The sequence below is a fragment of the Fringilla coelebs genome (genome assembly GCF_963513975.1).
Source record: "Fringilla coelebs genome assembly, chromosome: 1".
Classification (NCBI taxonomy): Eukaryota; Metazoa; Chordata; class Aves; order Passeriformes; family Fringillidae; genus Fringilla; species Fringilla coelebs.
Genome location: NC_140028.1, coordinates 105,567,450 through 105,589,492, shown reverse-complemented (window position 1 = coordinate 105,589,492; position 22,043 = coordinate 105,567,450). Strand labels below are relative to the sequence as shown.

Sequence of the window (22,043 nt, the reverse complement as noted above, 5' to 3'; positions counted from 1 at the left end):
CGTATGAGCATGGGCAGTCCCCACTATGTGGCTTTTGAGACCCTCTTCTGATCACCCAGACTGCCACTAAAAGCTTCCTCTTTTAGTCTCCATTATCTCAAAATTTGCAAGTAAGACACAGCGAAGGTAGATCATTAATTAGGTGCCAAGACTAATTTTCTCACATGCTAAAAGGATAAGGTAGACTTTCCCTAGGGCAAAGAAAACAGGGAGAATGGTGATGCTTCCTCCCAACCTTTCACTCCATTTCCTTCTCAGCATGCCTGTGTCTCAGCTGTCTGTGCCATGTCAACCCCAGGCTGATAAAATAGGGTGAGAGGGGGGAAATGACCCTTGGAGAGGGAGCAGAGATGGGTCTGGGCAGATCGAGGATGGGGGCGGCCGTTAGGGCCGTTGAGGGCAGCAGTTGGGCGGGCACAGAGCATCCCCAGGTGAGTGGCTGCTCCAGGGTAGGTAAAAGTGGGCTGGGTGGGCCTGTGTGCTCCTGAGTGGACTCCCAGCTCAGGGCTGAGTGGTACCCAGGGCACTGTGCTGCGGTGTGCTCACTGTGGAGGGTGTGTGAGAAACCACAGGGTACACCCAGAGTGTCTGTGAGAAAGCACAGGGTACACCCAGAGTGTCTGGGAGCTCTCGCTGGTTACGACATCTGGTGCAGAGCACTGCTGGCCCTGAACCGGCCTGTGTGTGTGCATTTGTTCACTTACACATATTTCTCTCTTTGTGTGTGTGTGTGTGAGCTGATGATCCACCAGAGTGCCACTTAGGAACTCCCAAAGATCCCCTGTCACACACAAGAGCTTATGCTCAGGGTGTTAGGTGTCTTTAAGCACGTACACACAGCAGCATGGCAAGATCTCACAAGCTCTTGGGTGTCTTCATGTATATATGTGTGATGAGGGTTTGTGCTAAGATGTTGAATGGCTATCTGCAAAGACTGTGCATGTTTGAGTATCAGTTTGTCAGGGTATCTGAGTGTGCACCCAGGTCTTTTTTTATGTCTGACTAGTTCAAGGAAGGAGTTTTGGTTGTAAAGAGTGTAGTAAGAGATGCAGAGTTTGCACATCCATGATGAAGTGTGGTTAGAAAGATGTCTTTTGTCAAGGCTAGAGAAACATGTTACCCGTATCATAGACAAGAGAGAAAACATGCTTATCTGTCCAGGTTTTATCAGTATAGTACTGACTGCATTATTAAAAGTATGTTATGTGAAAATTTTAATTAAAAATATAGGTGTCACATGTAGCTTTCACATATCTGTCACATAGAGCTACTATGCCAGACTAATGTGCACATTTGCATATTTTCATACAGCACATGTCTGTTTTGCAGGGCTTTGCTTTGCCATCTGAGTGTGTGTGAGTGCATATTTTTAGTTGGAGAGCATGTGTAGAACAATTGGAATGTATAGACCCTTTTTATGCACTGGTTTTTTTTTGCAGAACTGATCTTGCAAAGAATTGATTGCCATTGCTCAGTGACAGAAGGTAACAGTGAAGGACAGGTTATTTTGATGAAGATTTCCTACTAATACGACATATTTCCATCTGCCAGTTCCCTCTAGTGTCAGTAGGCAGCATCATCTCCTTAGAGTCTTTAAAGGATAGGAATTAATGCCATGCTTTGTACCACCTCCTCGTTTAAAGGATTTGAAGAAAGCCTCCATGTAAAATGTTAATTCTTACCTACACCTTTATATGAAATGTGAAACAAGAACAAGGGTAAGAGCTCTCATACTGTCTTCTGTGCCTCAACCTGTGCTGTGGAGGGAACAGCTTGGGTGAGTGTATCAGGATAGTTCAATCCTGGACATACTTGCTGGTTGACTTCTCAAATAACAGTGCCAGAGGAGGTCACATTCATGGGGGCTCTGTCATTTTCCCTCAGGCAAAGACCACCATCTCAACCAAGAACTCTAGAAACTCAAGCTGCCCATGCTGAAGTCAAACTCCATCCACATTTGTACCAGAACCATTGTTCTGTCCGGTTCACAGTTAACTATCTACCAGAAATATATGAAGGACATGATTTATTAATGACAGAATGATGAATGTATCAGGATCCAGTTTGGGAGTTTAGTTATGGGGCACAAGTATGTCATGGCTTTTCATGTGTCCCAGCAGACAGGAAGACTGATTTGATGTTATTAGAGTTGAAGCTCTTTAATCAATATTTTCCTGAAACGGTCCAGTGTTACAGCAGCTGTCATCCCATCAAAGTGCCTGTGGCTATTCTGAGCAGAGTGATTATAAGCTTGAAAGATTGTTGAGGTCAAAAGTTTTGCACACCCTATCAGATTAAGATACTAAATTTTCTTCTGTTTCTTGTGCCATGTGGGTTTTGCAAACAAGTTGCATATTTCTCCACAGAATTCCAAAGTTGAGTATTAGCTACCATCATTGTAGGGGCTTCAGTTGAGTTAATTGCAAAGGGAATCAGAAGGCAGTGATACTTTGAGAACCATAAAAATCAGTTCTGTATGTCACATGGTCTTTTAAAAAACTTTAAATATGCTTTGGATTTCAATATTTTTCCTATAATCACAGGGAAATGGCGGGCAAGAAGAAAGAAATTCAGCTCCAGGTATAAATCCTAATTACTTGAACAACTTTAGAGGGAAATAGATGCTTTTTCTGCCTTTTTAGAATGTTAAAATGTTATTTAATTTTGTTTCAGACCATGATAACCGATCAAGAACAGTGGGATGAAATGCTGCAGATAAAGGGTATAGTAGGTACTAACAGCTAATCTTTTAATCTTTCATGGACATATGTGCATGTTTTCATATTTATATATTAGCTTTAGTAGGTACTCTAGAAGACTAGCATCATGTCTTTTAAAGAAAGGCTATATTAATATATATTTATAAAGGTATATCATAGAGTCATTGAACCCTAGAATTCTTTCATTTGGAAAAGACTTTTAAGATCATATATTACAATTATGAATATACAGTATCTTATATGATAAATACTCATCAAAATAATATTTATTTATGTCTTATTTTTATATACTGCTGTACACCAATGTTTAGAAAATACCTTTCCAATATGGTATTCTCCATGGTAGGGAGTTGGATGCTTCTGTGTGTAAAATCTTTCACAGACTAAATAATTATTGCAGCATTCTAAAGAGAGCATGTACCATGACATGCATTATTCCCAGTTTTCAGTTCATTTAGTCCAATAACTCTCTCCTAGGTCTCCTAGGAACTGTCTTTTGGTAAAAGGAAAAAAATCTGTAACAGGATCATATCTGCAGATGGATAGTAATAGGCAAAGGCTCAGGGAGGTGAAAATCCTGTAGAATAAAGGTCTAGATAAGAATGAAAACCAACAGGGGGAAAGAAGAGAAAATAAGAGCAAAAGGAATATGAGAGAAAAGTTGCTATTTGGATTAATCATCTCAAAGAGTATTCTGAAGTAGGTTTCCAATGTCAAAAGTAATTGAAATTAAAGAGTATGTATCCAGTAATGTATCCACTGAATCCATTGATGAATTCATGATACAGTCATTCTCTAGAAGAGGACTGAAAGATCCATGTGAGTGCCTTCCCAGTACTGCTTCAGCACAAACATAAATGTCTCATTTCATAAGTTCCTCAAGTCATCTGTTTTTAATTCCAAACTATTATTGCATTTTAGTAATAGATGTGTATCAAGCTTGGTGTGGTCCTTGCAAAGCTGTGCTAAATATATTGAAAAAACTAAGGACCGACTTTAGTGACGACAATGTGCTGCATTTTGCCGCGGTAAGGTCACAAATCCTGTGTATGACTATATTTACATTTTGATTCAAATATATCTTCTGATCTGCATAGGCAGAGCTTTCATTTTACTGTCCCTATACTGAGTTGCCCTAATTTTGGCCTGGTTGCTTTCCCTGCATGTGTCCTCCTAAGACTTTGTTTAAAGGTAAATTAGAAATGGCAATAAAATATGTAAGAAGATATAATAAAAAAGAGCTGATATCCCATAACTTTTGTTTTCCTTGATGAGATTGCAGAAATATTCAAAAGCCAGACTATACGACTGTTAGTTTTAGGTCTCTGCATTATGGACCATTGCATTGAAAATTCTTACATCCCTGAAAAACAGTTGCATCTTTTTTGCAAATGTTACCTTTTATTTCATTTTTAAGAAAACAAAAAGGAGGAAATTTTTTAAAAATCACAAAACTGTAGTAGTAAAAATAATTGTTTACACTAGCAGTATATATATGATATGAATGCATCATACCTCCTATTTAAGGCAGATAAATTTGCTTCAAAGACTCAGTTTATCCAAGATGTTGACCAAGTTCATCCTTTTTCACGTTAGTGAAAACTTGAAATGCCACAATGAAAGAACTTTTCAGAAAAAACATGAATTTTTTATACATGAAAAATACAGGGAGTTGTGCTCCAAGGCTATCTCACATGCTTTCCTACAGTTGACCACATTTCGCAAAAAAATTAATGCACTGGATAAGCTCTTCCATCAAGACTACATGGGCTACTCCTTCACTTATATATGTTATTATAACCTACTTGGGAAATAGTATCAAAAGAAGATATTTTTCCATGATTAATTGCTGTAATACAAAGGGAGGACTATCCCATATTACCAAAACAGTTCTTTCTCATCACTATAAGGACTGTCAGTTGTATTTAGGACTGCAGTTTGAGTTTGCAACCCCAAAGTATTTAAGAGTGGGGTCTTCCTTAGAGTAAAAAGGTTTTCTTTATATATGCATACTTACTTATGTAAGCAAATAATGTTTTTTGTCTGACTTCAGGCAGACTCTGAGAGCATCGAAATTCTGAAACCATTTAGGAGGAGCTGTGAACCTGTGTTTCTCTTTAGTGTTGTAAGTACACCACATCAGCTTCTTTTAGTGTGCTGCCTACTTCTGCCTTAACTTTTCAATAGATTTTAAAATAGATGTGAAGCTGTACAAATCCTATCTTTACATTTTACATTATAGGATAGTAGTAGGATAGTACTATCTGATATTGTTTGCTTGAGCCATTTTCCATGCCTGAATCTGGTGATTCACAAGCACATTTTTGTTGTAGCTGTTGCACATACAGCCACAGAAGATTTGTGGTAGTCACTGTTTTGGCAGTTAGTGAGAAATTCAGGTAGGTTTTCCAGGTTTGTCTTACATAAAGTAGCTACATGTGGTTACACTGAAATTATTATTTATGCACTTTTCATCATGGAAAGAGAGTTTACATTTCCTGACATTATAAGATTTTTAAGATAACAGATTTCATACTTGAGGAACTGTAGCAATTAATCACATATTTATTATCTCTCACTGATGAACACAGAAAGCTGGTACTCCTAGGACACAGCTGTAGCACACTGCTCACTTAAGAAGAGATGGGAGTTGTTTTAACGTGAGGGTGCCAGGATTTGAATTTCCATGAGCGAGGACCAAAGATAATGACCCTTTCAGGACTCTTTCAAGTTTGAATCTGAATGCTGCCTAGAAATGTTAGCAGTATTTTTGGTCACCATTAGCTTCACTACTGTGCACCTGAATGTGGCAGAGAGTGCAGTGAAAAGTCACACACATGCACACAAAAAAAGATGGAAAACTCCATGTTACAGAAATTAAGAAAAAATAAAATCTGTTTTTGCATTTGTTTCCAACTGTATTATTAGTATTGAGCCTAGAAATAAACATGGAAAATTTGGTAAAGAAGGAAAAAAGGAATTAAATGCACAAAAGTTTCATTCTGAAATAAGAGAGGCAGTAGTAGCTTTGGTATTCCCTTCAGTGGACATAAGAAATGATCCTGTAGCAAGGAAAAAATTAGCAAGAAATTGCGCACTTCAAAAATTCAAGTAAATGTGTAAATGAAGTGATGAAAACTCACTGTGAGTGTTATTTTCTCTTCAACAGCATGGTAAAATTCTTGCAATGGTGAAAGGTGTAAATGCTCCTCTCATAATTAAGACAGTAACAGATTTAGTGCAAGAAGAGAGGGAAATTGCAGCTGGAGAGAAGGAACGTGCTGAGGTACTCACAAACCAGATACTTATGCATAAAAGTATATTTTTCTTACACTTACACTGTTTCACTAAATGTCTATGATGGAGTTTAGATAATGCTCAATTTTCCACATTTTGGTCCTAACAATAAAATTATATATATGATGCACCTTTTTTTTAGAAATCAAGTAAAATTATCTGGGTTCTAAGACACTTTTAAAGATCATCTAGCCCAATCCCTCTTGCCACAGGCAGTGGCACCTTTCACTAGATCAGTTTGCTCAAAGCCACGGGTATTGCTCTGTACCTAATGAATCCAGTTTGCTACAAAAAACAAAGGCCATTCAACAAGTGTGTTCTATCACCTTTGACTCCTGACTTCCAGGTAACATGAGGATAAGGACAGCTCAGTCTGACCTCAATAGTCTGCACTGTGAAAGATCCCACTGTTGGGATTCACAGTAGCAGCAGGCAATCCTCCTTAGTTTCTTGTTCTCCTCAGAACTCCCAAATTTCCATTATGGTACTTTATATAAACTTAACAAATCTACAGGTTAGCCTAGCAATGTAAGAAATTGAGAGATGGATGAAATGCCACTAGCTCATAAATGTTTTAGCAATCTTTTTTCTTTCAGGACTAAGTATTTTTTATATATAACTTAGGAACTACATCGTATGAAACAAAGACTTGGGAAATAATCACGTCTCATTGCCTGTTTTGTTTAAATGGAGATGAAAGAACTCCATTTTGAGTAAAAAGAGCTTTTTAACAAACTGAAACTCAGTTAAGGAAAATCAGACTGACCAAAGGTCCTTCTAAGAATCGCTTGTTTTCCAGGGTAGCAAAATTAAAATAAGTGGGTTGTAAAGATGTGATAGTTGTGTTTGGTGACTTTGCTTTTGCACTGGTGATGCACTTTTACTCCATTTGCAATTACCTTAGGTGGAAGAACTCGTTTTTCATGATGAAGGTTCATCAGACGAGTCTGAGGAGGTTGTAGAGAAGGGTAAATATATTTGATTTATTTAAGAAATGTTAACAGAAAGAAAGAGAACAAATACCTTTTGATTAATAATTTTCTCTGCCTAGAGGTAACAGACCTTCTTTTGGGTGTGTTTACAAAATGCTGTCATTGAGCTTTCTTCTGTAAGGAATTAATGTACTGGTCTGTCAGCATCAACATTTTCAGCCCCACACTGGGAACCTTCAGACTTTAGACAGAAGTGATGTGTACCAGGGAATTTTCCTGTGTAAAGTTAAGGCCTGAAAGTCACTTCTACACAATCCCTGTGGGAGCAGTGTACATCTGTTGAGGTGGAATACCAAGATGGGGACAACCTGAGAGGACTGTAAGAGTTAAACTGTGAAGCAATAGCATGCCTTCTCTCAGATTACTCTTCCACCAGATTAGATTTAATAACAGATTTTTAAGAGTACATAAATCCATGGTAGTAGGATAAGCTTCCAAAAAGATTGAAAAATAAGCACCATCCTGTTTAAAAGTCCTGACAGTGATTTACCTCAGGTTTTTCATTGGCTGAGACCCATCTTTTCTATTTTTATTGTTCTCTGTGGTTACCGAATGTTCCTACTGCTTCATCCATGCAGAGAATGCCATTCTACAACCCTGAGATGGAACAAACTCCTCCATCCTCTCCTTCTTCTTGATCTTGCCTTTTCTTTTCCCTGTGAGAGGCATTAGATCACAGTCATGGTATCCCTTTTCCTTTCTCTTCATGTTTTGGGTTGTTTTTTTTTTTTTTTAATTGTGTGGTTCAGCTGACAAATTCCTGACCTCAGCTTTAGCCTATGTTTTTTCTCATAAATCCTGTGAGACCTAGAAGTACAGTATTATCATTTAGTAATTATCTACAGACTTCATACTAATCCCCAAAGTCTAAACGTGATAGAAAATCAGAAAACAGAGCTTTAGCTCAGGTTCAGCTTCAGGTTAGGGAATCTCTCAGACACTGTAATACACTAACATTTGGCAAGAGTATTTTCAACACATGCAGTTGCTTAAGTGTTTGTAGTATTGCTAACAAGTAGTAGTCTACTGTTTCCATTATCACTATCTTAAATTATTCTACAGTTTTTGGGATCTGATTGAGTTACAGTCAAATGCTTAACTGTAAACTTCAGGTCCAGTAAAGATGATTCCCTTTATTTTGATGAATGTATTACTTAGCACATCATTTTTTCTCTTTTTCAGAAGTAGTCACTTATTCTGTTGGAATTATAAAACCTGATGATGTCTTAGCAGGACGTGTAGAAGAAATTAAAAGAAAGGTAGAGAGAATTTTAAAATATTCATTTATTCTATTTATTTAAGAGACATAATGGAAAAATGTAAGGTTAAGTAGATCCTAATTTATGCCCAGACTTTGGAACAGAATCTGATAAAGCTTCTCTGCTAAAGATGATAAAAGCACAATAATTAATTTTTACCTGAAATAATATGACATTCAAATTTATACTATTGCTTTAATATTCTATGCCAGCAGAGATTAGACATTGGTTCATATTGCTTCTGTTATGAAAAATAAAAAGCCTTATAACAATATATATGAAGACCAAACTAAAATAATTTTAATAAGTATTACATCAGGGACAGTGACCTTTGCAGGAAAGGGAATCAGGGTTGTTTCTGCAATTACTTTACCTTAGCTGGAAAGGAAGGAAGCTCAGTAAAGAAAAAAAAAAAAGAAAGGCAATGCTTGAAAAGAGTTTAGTTGGAGCAGCTGCTACTTGGCTCATGAGGTGTGTTCCCCAACATGGGATGCACAGCCAGCCTTGTCAGGGCAGGCTGAAAACACTCAGCAGCACCACAGGGGCTTTTATAGAGCAGAGTGCTGGTACCCAGGTTAATTTTGGTGTATCATCAGTACAGGAGCTGGATGCTGCCTTGGCTGTTAAAGTACCAGTATCTGATACAAACCTCACACCAATGGACTGTGAACTTTGATGCAAGCCATATGTGTGCATCTCTCACAAATGCTTGCATTTAGTGCAGTAGCCTAGCTAAAACCAGAAAATCATAAAATAGATTCAATTTTTTTCTTATTTGCTGTTTCTAAAGCCAAGTAGTTTAGCCTAATACAACAACTGCTAACAAGTGCACATTTATGTGACTACTATGGTTACAGTATGATTTATAGCTTCTTGCAACATAAGTTGCATGTTAACCACTCACAGTGATCCAAAGGAGTTTAATCAATGTGAAATAAAAGGGATTATTAACTACTGAATGAATGTATTTCATACATTGAACTGCACTATATTTTTTCTCAAACATTAACTTAGGGGTATTGTGATCCTGAATTTAGGTGAAGTGCTTTGAAAGGCTGGAAGTTCCGTTTAGACAGAGATTATACTTTGAATATTTCAGAGAATTGAAAATTTAAGATAGCTTCCAAAACCAATCAATCTTTAGATTTACAATAACATATGATTTTGTATGTATCTATTTTCAAAATCCCTTGAGTAATATTTGAATAATTGCAGATTAAAGAGGCAGGATTTGGCATTGAAGCAGATGAGGAAAGAATGCTTACTGAAGAGCAAATCAGAGAATTTTATTCCCAGAATAGAGATGAGGTAAAACCAAACTAAAAACATAAATGAAAGGATCAGGTAAAACATATAATTGTTACTAGATGTGCTTGCAAATCTCTGTATGGTAAATTTTAGATATATTGAAGAACTGAATTAATGTAGATTTAGTACATTAAAAAAAAAGAGATATTCCCTCTCCCTTTTTTTTCACTGACTCATATAAATATCACTATGCAGCAATCTAATATTCCAACCAAATTAAAATGACCTCCAATTAAATACTAAAAGATTAAGTTCATCTTTCTGTTATCTAAACGTGCATGATCCATAGACACGGAGCTAAATTTATAACACTATTTATCAAAATAAAATTATACTGATTTTAAAATGTGTTACGACAGGCTTAGTGACCTTTGTAGGAAAGAAAATTAGAGTGCTGTATAGATTATTTCTTCAATTACTCGACCCTGACTATTAGGTGCTGAAACATGGCACAAACCCAAAATCCAATGTCATCTATATGAGAGTGTATATCTATTTGACATATATTATTCCAGCCAGAAAATAAGTGATATTACATATTCCAGATTTTATCATGGGGTTGTTCTGGGAATAAATATGTGTACAGGCAGAGCGGGAAAGCATCTCAGCCAAAATCTATTTTTTTTTTTGTGCCTTGTCCTATATTAGGGAACAAAAAATAGCTAAAGACAGCTGTAAAGTTCAAGAAAATAATTAAATTAGGCTGTCCACCATTAAATGGCCGTGTTCTAGCAAACTAGCACCTGGATATGATCATATTTTCCAGCAGTGTGATAACTAAAATTAACTCTTCAGAAGGATCTGAAACAAAAAATGAAGTTCCTTGGCAAATATTTTTGCCTTCTGCTATAATATAGACAGAGGCTGGAATGATACTCAAACAAACAGTTTGTTTGATTTTATTAGAGGTAGCAATGGAAGGGTTCACCTAATCTGAAGGAGAAGGTGGGAAGGTGTTCCTGTGGCATTCCAAATGAATAAGAGTGAGATGAGATGGCTCCTACTAAAGTCAGAGATAAAAAAGAAAACTGATAGTAATCACACATGGCTGCACTTTAAAAAGGAAGTAATGGGGAGATCTTGTAAGAAACCATGAAGAGCTTGGTTTTAGCAAAGCTGGGATTGTAGGTTAGACAGAACCAGTTTTGAAACAGAGGTAAAAGTAACTCATCTTCATGGGAATAGCAGCCAAATTTGAGACTAGTTGTTCATCTTGGGAAATGGGTAAAGAAAATGCATAGATGTGAAGATAATTGAAAGAGAAAAGCAATGAATTGAAAGCATACATGTGAATACTTCATCCGCATATTACTAAAGAAAAAAACTATCATGTGCAATGACATGATGCTGGGTGATAAGGATTTAGTCAAATATTTAAAAGGACAATAGATATCCCCAGGAAAAAGGTGACATACAAAAAAGAAATAAAATTTCAAAACTTGGTTTTCTGATAGAAATGTACTTTTATAGGATTGTAAGTTGAAACTGAAAAAGTGAAAAGCACATAGCAAAGGAAATGAAGGGAGGGCCTACAAATGTCTTGCAAACAGCTCAGTGTTCTATACTTATAGCTACATGCTCTTTTATTTCAAAAGTTATTCATGGAACTGTGTTGCAGTTTCTTATATCACACACACTACATGTTGTATTACAAGCATAGCAAGTGATCACACTGAATTTCTAGATAATTTTCTTCATTCTTGTCATTTGTATTTTAACTTGGAAGAACATCTAGTACTTGTTTAAAGCAGTTATATGTCTTTCTTTATCTCAGTTTACTTTCTTTTTGGACATTTGATAATGTTGTCTCAGATGATTGAGACAATATTCCCAAACAATATATCAGAGTTCTGAGGAATGTATGTGAATGCATGAATTACTTTAAAAGCACAATTGTCTCATTTCCAATGACAAACTCAGAGTTCCTGCAATTCATAGGGGGAAAAATTATGTTTTTTAGCCTGACTTTAACGCATTCGTTCAATTCATGATGAGTAGACCATGCCACGTTTTGATAATCACTAAAAGAGAAGCAACTGGTGCTATTCCTCATTGGATAGAACTCCACAAAACAAGTGACTCTGGTGAGCCTGAGGAGCAAGTCAAGTAAGTACCAGTGAAAATGTGTATGTGTGATTCAGTCACAGCGTTCAGAGCACACCACAAACCAAGGCACGTTCCTACAGATGAAGATGTGCCCACATGCGCAGGACCAGGGAGCAGGCAGAGTTCTTTGCCTAGTCCTTCACAGAACCACCACTAGAGATGCAGCCCCAGGTCTCATGGGAATTCAGAAACTCCTTGCTTCCTAGTTAAAGATGACAAGCCAAGGTCATTGATCTCTCTGAAGTCACCTTCAGTGGGTTCTCAGAACAGTGGGAACAATGACACACTTCAAAGCTGATGCAGTCCTTGTAATTCTAGTTCACCCATGCCACGGGACTGCTGTACTGCCTGCACCCTTTCCCATGTTTACCCCTGTGTTCCTTGGGAAGCTGTAGGTATGGCCCAGGACAGAGCAGGGCACGCCTGAGACATGCTCTTCCCCCTGGGAACACTGTAAAAGCTAACAGAGAAGAGGAAGCATACTGGGTTGGCGTCCCTACCCTGGTCCAAGATATGAAAATATTTGTAAGGATTAGCTGTTCACAACCATGGTATCTCGAAGTGTGTGTTTTTCTTCTATGCCAAGGGCTTGAGGAGAATTTTAAGAATGATAGTTGTATACCCAGCCTCAGACAATAAAGTATTCACAAAAATTCAAATATCAAATCAAGTTTTATATTTAGACAAGACATTTACTTCATGCAACAGGAGCTTAAATACTTTGTTGAAAAATTAATTTGTTATAGTAATTGACATTTTTGTCAATGCCTGCTGCATCCCTTTCTGCATCAATTAAATACAGCTGGGGAATACTGCATTTTCTACAAGTGGCCAAGACGGACTTTATTTACACAGCTAAACAAACAGGAAAGAAAAATGAGAAGGGTCTCTGTTATCAGCAACTCTGTAGTGCTATGATTTTTATGATCATGCTGTACATGAATTAAGCACAAGACTTCTATTGATCATTCATTATACACTGTACACTTCTCAACAGTAATTCTATCTCATGAAACAGAGAAACTATTTTGGATAAGCTAGAGGGGAATTGTTTGAGCGGCCTGTCTGAGGTTTCTCCTTCAGAGCACATGATCATGCACTTTTTGAGAAGATTAATAATTCTCTTTTTAGAAATGTTACTTTACTCATGAATCTGAATTTAATAAAAACTTAGTTTTACATTCTATTCTTATGTTTCACTAAATTTTAAGAAAGTAGGTCTTCAAAAATTCAGCTTGTTGACACTAAGCAGTGACTTTAATACTGTATTACTTCATGTTTCATCAGGTTGCCAGCACTCAAGGAAACCGAAAGTCTGGTAAATTTATGTGATGTGCAAGACAGTATTGAAGATGCCAGCAGACAGCTTGCCTTCTTTTTCCCAAATTTTCATATTGAGGAGGGAGGACATGCTGAAAGGACTTTGGCCATAATTAGACCCACTCTCTTGAAGGAAAGGCGAAGTAAGTGTTAATAACTGTATTTTCTATCAAGGGCATATAAAACTCTCATCTTTTGAATTTTGAATTATAAATTCTAACTCAATTAATGATATTTTTTTTGGTTATACTGTCTCTCCAGCATTAGGCCAGGAGTAATCTTTGGAATGAAGTTATGAGGTTAATTGTTATAGGAGCCTCCTTGAGCCAGGTCTCATAAGCTCTTGGAGGTCTATAACACACCTGAGATAGCTCAGCTACCCTAAGAGGCATAAAAATCAGCAGGATGGCTTCTGTTGCAGTGTTGGAAACAAAAAGGTTTAATAAAAGGCAAAATAACAAACAGAGAAAAACTGAGGCAGGTGCCAGAGGTTCTTGCTCCTGGTAAAACACCTTACAAAAGCGATTAGTTTCTTTGTTCACTTCTTTTTCTAGTAAATTGCCCAGATGGGACTTTTTGGCTTCTGTCCAATTAGCTATCCTTAAGTTTGAGGTGAAGTCTCCTAGGCCTATGAGATGCCTTTTTCACCTAAACGAGGAGAGAAACTTCGGGGCTTCTTTCCTTTTTGGGGGGACAAAGGATAGTTTTTTCTCTCCCTCAACGGGGGCACACACCTACAGTTAATGTTTTTCGTATATTGAGAATGCAAATGTCAATGATATTTTGTTCCTTTGGCTAATTTTTCAAGAAATTCGGCAGATGAAATATTTCTAGAAGACCTCTCTGAGGAGCTCGTATTTTCAAATGTAGTATGAGGGACTACATTTCTCACCATAAATGAGTAGCTGATATTCTTGAAAAGCAGGCTCAGGATAGATCAATGGCAAGGGGAAAAATATCTAACCTAAGATGTTCTACACTGCATGACGCAGTGCTGCTTGAAATAAATGGGCAGGAGATCTTTCTCCTTTTGATGCCTTTATTAAAAGGCAATCAGCTCAGGATGGGGGCACCCAACAGGTCTGTGGTTCCACCATCGCCACTCCCAGGGGTGACCCAGAGTAGGAGGAAAATGCAGCTGCTTTGTCCCTTGAGGGGCAGAGCATCCTCACGAGAGTGCTCTGGGGTATACCCGCGTCCTTCTGTCTGTCGGCCACTCCAGGGGTCCTCACTCATGCTGTGGTCTTCGCAGCTAGGGTGAGGGGTGACCGAGGCTTCCAGCATCCCTGCAGGCTCGGAACTCTGTTCTTGACATCTAGACCCCGCTCTAGTCTCTCAATTTTGGTTTGGCTCGTTGCTTTTGGGGGTTTATCAGATGAGTTTGGGGGCTTTCACCCCGTTGCACATTGGGTCTGGGATTCATTTACATGTCTCCTGATGTTGCCCTCCTTTCCCACCGAGAAACAGTCATTGACCTGTCCCAGGCAGGGTAATACTGATACAATACAGTATATACGACCATATTAACATACCAATCTGTCGGGGTGCCATCTCCCGGGAAACAGCGGGCTACTCCCAGCAGCTGTCCCTGCAGGAAAGGGTGCTCGGGGCTGGTCTCTGTTCCCCCCGTGCTAACCCCGGGGTGCTCCCTCCCGGGCTCAGTGGGGACCCGTGCCCCAGGGGGGGTCAGCCCGCCGTTCCCGGACGGGCCGGTCCCCGCGGACACCGCCCGTGGGGGCTCCCCCGGCCCCGCCGGGACCCGCGCTGGGGAGGGGGTGCTCCACCGCTCCCGCATCATCCCCGGCCCGGGAGGGACCGCGCCGAAGGTGGGGGTCGGGCCCTACCACTCCCGGGCAGTCCAGCAGCTACTGAGAACAGGTAGTTAAAAGCATACTGTTAACAGAACATTACAACATGAAATTATAAACCATAAATAGTTAGAACTCCCACTTAGCAGTTACTGGTTTCAGTTGTGAGCTTTGCAGTTAAAAAAAAAAATGGATAACCCTTTTTTTGTTCATAACACTGCTCAAAGGCAGTTCTAATCAGACAGTGTTTCTACAGATTAAATTTTAAAATCTACCCCATGACATGAAGCTTCATCCAAACAAGTTCACTTTTCTTCTCAGTCATACATTTACATTTCTTCCTAGATTTCAGATAGTATTTTTATTTCTAACTTGAGAATCCCTGTACTTGAGCAACCTTATGTGCAGAGAGCTGAAAGACAATTTTGATATTTCCTTGTGAATTTATGTTACTTATGGTTGTCTAGCATGTTGCTTAGAGCAGCAGTTCTGCAGTTCATGTTTAAGTAATTACACATTAATTTTGTAGGAAATTTTGACTTGTGCCAAATACTGCTTACTTACCCATGTGGTCTTGTAAGACTTAGTTAAATAAAAATTTTACCTATTCTAATTCCTTAGACCTTCTTTTGCTGGTAGTAACATGTATTATATTTCTCAGTCTGGATTTCCTACCGAGATTTTTTAAACATGAGAAAGCCAAAATATGATGAGGATCAGTTTTCTGAGTGTCCAGGCAACTAGTGATGCCTCCTAGCAATTGCTTTAAATGAGTTTCCTGTTCTTTAGTTAGGAAACAAATTCACCCATAAAAAATTTAACAGTATCATTGAAAAGCCTGTGTCATTTCACTACAAGTGTTCAAATGAAAGAATGGATGGCAATTTAGCATTATTTAAATATATTTAACAGATTCCATCATTCAAAAGATACAGGACGATGGTTTCCAAATAGCAATGCAGAAAGAAATAGTTCTAACTGAGGACCAAGTACGTGCATTTTACAACGAGCATGTAGATCAAGACTACTTCCCAGTCCTTCTAGAGCACATGACCAGGTAAGACTGAAATGTTCACATTAAGTAATTGTTGAATCAGAGACTCACAGAATGGTTTGGGTTGGAAGGGATCATTATTGCCCATCTAGTTCCAATGCCAATACATGGCTGCAAGATACACATGTGTCTAAAAGTTTAGTAAATCACAAAACAGAAACAGATAACGGCAGATAAGGGAATAATTTCCAAGTACAACAAATTAAAAAAGCAAGCCTTTAAAAGTAACTAGCTATTCCATACTGCTCTATGTATGATGTCTCAGTGGCCAAGTCCACTGATTTGAGTGAAAACAGTTTAGGTCTGCTCTGAAAAGGCTGCGTTTAGGTTGTCTGTAGGAGAGCTCTGAAATCTTCAACCAGGCCATGTGCTGGATAACTTGGGGAAGAGAATTAAATCATGTTTGGATATTCCCTTCATGGCTGGGGCGTGATAAGTCTTTCTCTGTCTTGCCATTGTGACAAAACACAGTAACTTTGCAATTTAAATTCATATTTAAGCCCCATAAGTTTTATCAGCCTGTGCCTGTTTAAACATTCAGATCAGTTTTAAGGCCCCCAATACTGGGGCTCATTTTCCTAGTCTGGGCTATACATAATCAAATTACTTTTTTAAAGTTCCAAGAGGGTTTTTTTGTGTGTGTGTGTGTTTTGGTTTTGTTTGGTTTTGTTTGTGTGTTTGGGGTTTTTTGGGGGGGTTTTGGTTTTTTTTTTTTAATGCTACTTTCCCCCTTGTACAGTGGTCCAACTCTTATATTGGCTCTAACACGAGAAAATGCTGTAGCACACTGGAGAAGTTTATTAGGCCCAAAGATCCTTGAAGAGGCTATGGAAGATCCAGACAGGTAATAGTCACAGAAGCAAACCATCATTCACAGCTTTCAACTTACCTTCCCATTTCTCATCGCCTCCCACATTCCAACTAGTGTACCTATAGTGCCACCATCTGGAAACAGATATGCATTTCTGCAGTTTTTTTAAGCTTTTCTCGGAGGTAGTAGTGTATTACACATAGGAACCTCAGCATTTTGTGAGATATAAAGGCTGCTAAACAGAATTAAAATCTGAGTTTTAAAAAGTGCAATGAACTGAAAGGGGAACTCTTGAGTCAAAGAAAAATACTGGTAATATGTATTCTTATAGTGGGGGGGAGGGGGTCTTAAAATACCACCATTATTTTTTCTTGAAACACCACTAAGATTTTCTTGTCGCTTATTGAAAACTTCGCATCAGCAGAATATTTTATTTGTGACTACGTTTCTCCTACACAGTTTACAGACAGACCCCTCAGTTCTGCCTGCTTATCACATTGCTCTAGGACACTGCAATGGTATCACCTTACCTGCTGCTGACAGAAGTGCCATCTCATTAAGAAATAAGTGGTATTTCTTGGAAATGCAACAACACCAAGGAGGTGTTTCTATTTCAGGGGGAGGATGGGTGTTTATATTTCAGATTTCCAAATCAACACTAATTTATACTCCCTGGGTTGAGGCTAATTATAGTTCAGAGCTCAAAATGCCTATGCTTTTAAGTAACTTTGCTCTTATAACGACTCTTAGTTGGCGTGCACTGTTTGCGTTTGAAAATGTACCTATCAATCAGCTGCATGGCAGCTCTACACCCCAAGATGCTCAGAAGGAACTAGAGTTCTTCTTCCCTGAGGAACATACCCTTGCATTAATCAAACCTGATGCTGCTACTCATAAAGGTAAGGCATTTAGAAAGTATGGGCTATATCTAGTGATGTAATCATTTCTGCAAAGGATTAGCAATGCACACTGCAGTAAATCACATCAAATGCATTTTTCTGATTCTCTGAAGTACGTTTTCTGTGCAGAGAAATGCTTTTACACAGCTTGCATAATTCAGATCAAGATCTCAAATGTGACATTTCTTTTGCTTAACCTGCCCTTCTTCACTAGAACAGTGGTGACTTGAAGAAAGAGAGTTCCTAGCTAAGTCAAACTGTTTAAGGGGCAGGCTTACTTACTTCTGCAGACTACCTGCCCAACATCTTTATTAGTCACAGGAAAGAGACACTTGCCAAACCTGTGTTACTTATTTCAGGTAGGTATTTCTACTGACTCAAAAGGGGTCATTGCTCAGTTAGATGCATTCCCATTCTCAGTTAGATTTAACTTACTGTTAGTCTAAGGGAATAAGGAGAAAAAAATCAAAATAAAAAGAGCAGTGTGTAGAATTCAGAATCTTGCCCTAAGGATGTTTGCTGCCACTCTTCAAAAATCCTCTACCTAGGCCCCCTACTTAGCATTATTCTATTCTGTCCTAACAAATTTTGGTAGTCTTTCTAATGCATTGGCTTTTGTGAGTCTGTCTTCCCCTCTTGTGAAAATCCAGATTGATTTTGGTCAGCCAGCTGATGTTTGATACATCATTACAACTACAGTCCACATTCTGTTCAATGTGAGAAATAACAGTGAATGCTATTGGCATAGTTTATTAAAATCTGGGTTTGATACGTGCATCAAGATGGATAATGCAGTGACGATGGTTTCTGCCTACTTTAGAGGACTGTTGAAGTGTTCTTATGTTGTCCGTATTTGGTTTGATATTGTAAGAAGAATTCTAATAGCTACTGGGGATTTTTTTTTAGAAGAAGGCATCTAGTATTTTATGAAACTTTTAAATTTTGGGTGCTTGGGGTTTGCATTTTTTGCATCTAAACAATTTCAAATTGAAAATGAGCTTGTTTGTCATTCTAGATGAAATTATGAAAAAAGTTAAACAGGCTGGATTTAGCATCACAAAGGTTAAAGAACAATCTTTATCTCGGGAAATGGCTACACACTTTTACAAGCAGCACGAAGGAAAACCCTTCTTTGATGACCTGGTGAATTTTATGACACAGTAAGTGCCTTGGTTTACAGTACTGAGGTATGTAAGTAGACACCCCACTTTCTACAGTGCCAACAAAACATGCTACACCATAACTGGTGCAAGGATTTTACAGCCCGTCACTCTTTCTGGCAAGTTTTGTGGCTTCTAGCACAGAATACTCTTCTTTTAAAAGGGAGATTTACAATTCCTTTCAAACTTATGGATAGTTTTATTTTGGATTTTATTTTCTCTGAAAAGGAACTGCTTTCCAATGGGATCCTTTTTCTCCTCATGCAGGACTAATATTTTCCTCATAATATTGTTAGCATAGCTGATAAAAACAGTATGTATTGTCTTGCTTCAGAAATTATTGGGTGAGAATGTCTTTTGGACAAGAAGTCCAAATCCAAATATCAGATCATCATAATCTCTTTGGTTTTCAAATATGGGATTTTCCTTTAAACAAAACACACAGAAACAAATTTTAATATTTAAGCAGTTTAACAAACTTAAGGTAGTTCAATGCTTATTATAACCTTTCATGGTACCTCTGACATTAAAGCTAAGTCTGCATTTCAGAAATCTCACAATAGTTTAAGACATTTTTTTATACTGACTTTACAGGGGTCCATCAGTGATAATGGTCTTATCAAAGGAAAATGCTGTGGAAGAATGGAAGAAACTAATGGGTCCAACTGATCCAGAAGAGGCAAAGAAGACCTCCCCTGAATCAATCAGGGCTCAGTTTGCACACGATATTTTGGCTAATGCTGTTCACGGTTCATCTGATGTAGAACAGGCAGAGATGAATATTCAATTTGTATTTGGAGAGCTGGATGCAGACTAAACAATTAAGAGACAGTCTCTGAAAATTGATATTCATGTAATTAGATGGATTTGTCTACACAACCTCTATATTTAAGACTACATAAACACACTTATTTTTCTTCAGAGTCCATCCAATTTTAGTTGGGCAGGTTTTGCTATCAGCTCTTCCAAATTGCAAAACATAGCAAGGTAACACCTGTTAGGAATTTGACACTAGTAATGGTTTCTTTATATAGGCTTAGTAGATTTTTTTTTCTTTTATCATTTTAACAGATTTATGCATTTCCAATAGTTCCAGGATACTAAAGTGTTTTGTGTATAGCTGTCTTAAAAAGAACAAGGACAAGGGCCAAGGAAGGTGGCTAAAGCACTATTAATGGCACATCCAATGGTGATGTGGATCGAGTCCTGCAGTTCCAAACATGAGCCAAATGGGGCTCCTGGGCCCACTGGCCATCTGTGTATATGTGCATCCCTGGTGAGACTGCTCTGGCCTATTAAGGTCTATTGATTCCCTCAACACCCTGAAAAACATTTGCATTGTTTATTCTTCTTTTTCCTAAATATCTTCTAAGGATTACTGTCACAGGTAGGATAATAAACTAAAAGGTCCTTTCCAGTCCATTTACTTAATTCAAATATATCAGGGGAACTTAAATATAAAGCCAGCTCTTACATAACAGCTATTCTTGACACGTACCTCCTTGCCAAACTAGTGAGTTCATATCCCGTCCAGTCTAACTTGGCTGGCCTTCATGAAGAACACAAATATTATTCTGTAGCTGATGTATTCTCACATTTGTTGTCTAAGTCTGTTGAAGGTTGAGGTTCTGAAGAATGGCATTCACTTAAAGCAATTTACTTGCATCCTTGATTTTAAGTGTGAAGTCAAGAAAGAATGAACTCTTTCTCATATTTTCTTTATTGTTCCTATTGTATTTAATACAACGAGCTGCTATAAAGACCTTCCTGACAAATATTTCTGTTGTGATGGAGCATTTGTTATTATAGACATTCCTCCAGCAGAAGTTGGACTGAGCATTCTCCTGGTGGCCCATTTTCGCCTACAGCTTTACTGCCACAAACTCAGCTTGAGGCTCGCTAGCCTGTGGGAGCTTGTAATTAGTGCAGAATTTATATGTCGCCTCACAGAGGTGAGTTCTGAGAAACATACTTCAGGATTGCTGTATGATCTTTGGCTTCTTTTTTACTTCAAAAACTCATTAAAATTGTTCTTCCTGGCATTATTTAAGCACTCTGAGTCTTTTGGGTCCTGGCATGCTGTACTTTAAACCAAGAAGCAGCCTCAGAAAAGAGCAGATTGCTTGAGTAGTGCAATTTCGCACACATCTATTCAGCTCATTTCCTCAGATTTTTGCTGGAGTTAATGGATTCTCAACCAGTGGGACAAATAAAAAGCTGAAAGTTTATGTGGATTTATTTTTTGACAGCAGCAAAAATGTTGAAAACAGCAAAGTGCTTTTATATCTTATTAAGAGTCCCTAATATGTCTGGTGGAAGTTCACAATCAAAGAGCTTGATAAGTATCATACAGGGGGGGTGAATACTGTGAATCACTTATTGCTCTGGTGTGAGAAATTTCAGTTTGCTGTGAGGGTACCATAGCTCTGCCTCTGCCTGTTTAAATATGGTGAAATTTTGTACACCAAGTAATTGCCCTTGCTTAACCATTATCCTCTATATTGCATCACATCACTCTTAAACAATATTACATTTTTGTCAGTTTGGTTTAACTATTGGATTTTGAAGGATTTTGTCTATGGGGTTCCATATTCACATGTGTCAATTACAATCCCTGCCTTGTGCTTGATTAAAGGGATCCAGTAGATTTCATTGAAATATTATGTATAGATCTGGGACAGGTTTTTTTCATGTTGCCCAAGTATCCAAACCCGAACGGAAGTGTGGGAACATTTCATTTATTAGTGCTCATCTTCTTCTCCTAAATATGTTCTTGATCTTAAAGTCTTCTAGCAGATTTGTAAAGGAGAAATTTAACAGATACATCTTAAAATATCAAACATAACTGTTTCCTTCAGATGATTAAGAGATTCAGATTTGCAAAGCTTTCATATCTTCAAGAACAGAAGATTGTACATTTGGTACAATTATCAAAATATGCATTCAAAATAATGGCAATCAAAATACTGTAAGAGATTGCTTTGCCTCTTTAAAAATTTAACTCACCCTGTAGGTATTGCATATATTATTTAAACTGCCATCCGCTCTACTTTGAAAATTATATTACTGTGATATAGATATGGATGCAATTTTTAAGAATTTGAACATTTCTGGTGGGATCAGCAATTATTTGATTTAGAGAGTCAGGAGGACTCTGTTCCAACATAAACTCCACGAAGTCTCACAGATTAAAATCTTCCTGCAATTAAATTTACACAAAACTGCTGCATATAAAACTTACAGAAAGTCTGACTGTGTCCATTTAGCTCATATCTAAATGCCAGTTCAAAAGAGAATGTGGCCTTTACA

The 22,043-nt window shown here is 37.9% G+C and overlaps 1 protein-coding gene across 1 annotated transcript; it reads left to right on the top strand.

Annotated features, from left to right (window-relative positions):
* Nucleotides 1–371: 371 nt before the first annotated feature.
* NME8 (NME/NM23 family member 8) lies at nucleotides 372–19,551 on the top strand (the record flags this gene model as incomplete). The annotated part of the gene is made up of 13 exons (XM_084207487.1): nucleotides 372–431; nucleotides 4,774–4,845; nucleotides 5,890–6,006; nucleotides 6,922–6,985; nucleotides 8,192–8,268; nucleotides 9,484–9,576; nucleotides 11,537–11,682; nucleotides 12,970–13,145; nucleotides 15,723–15,867; nucleotides 16,604–16,708; nucleotides 17,426–17,574; nucleotides 18,590–18,734; nucleotides 19,329–19,551. 13 exons carry the CDS (start codon nucleotides 372–374, stop codon nucleotides 19,549–19,551), a joined length of 1,572 nt encoding a protein of 523 aa, XP_084063613.1.
* Between the last annotated feature and the right edge of the window lie 2,492 nt (nucleotides 19,552–22,043).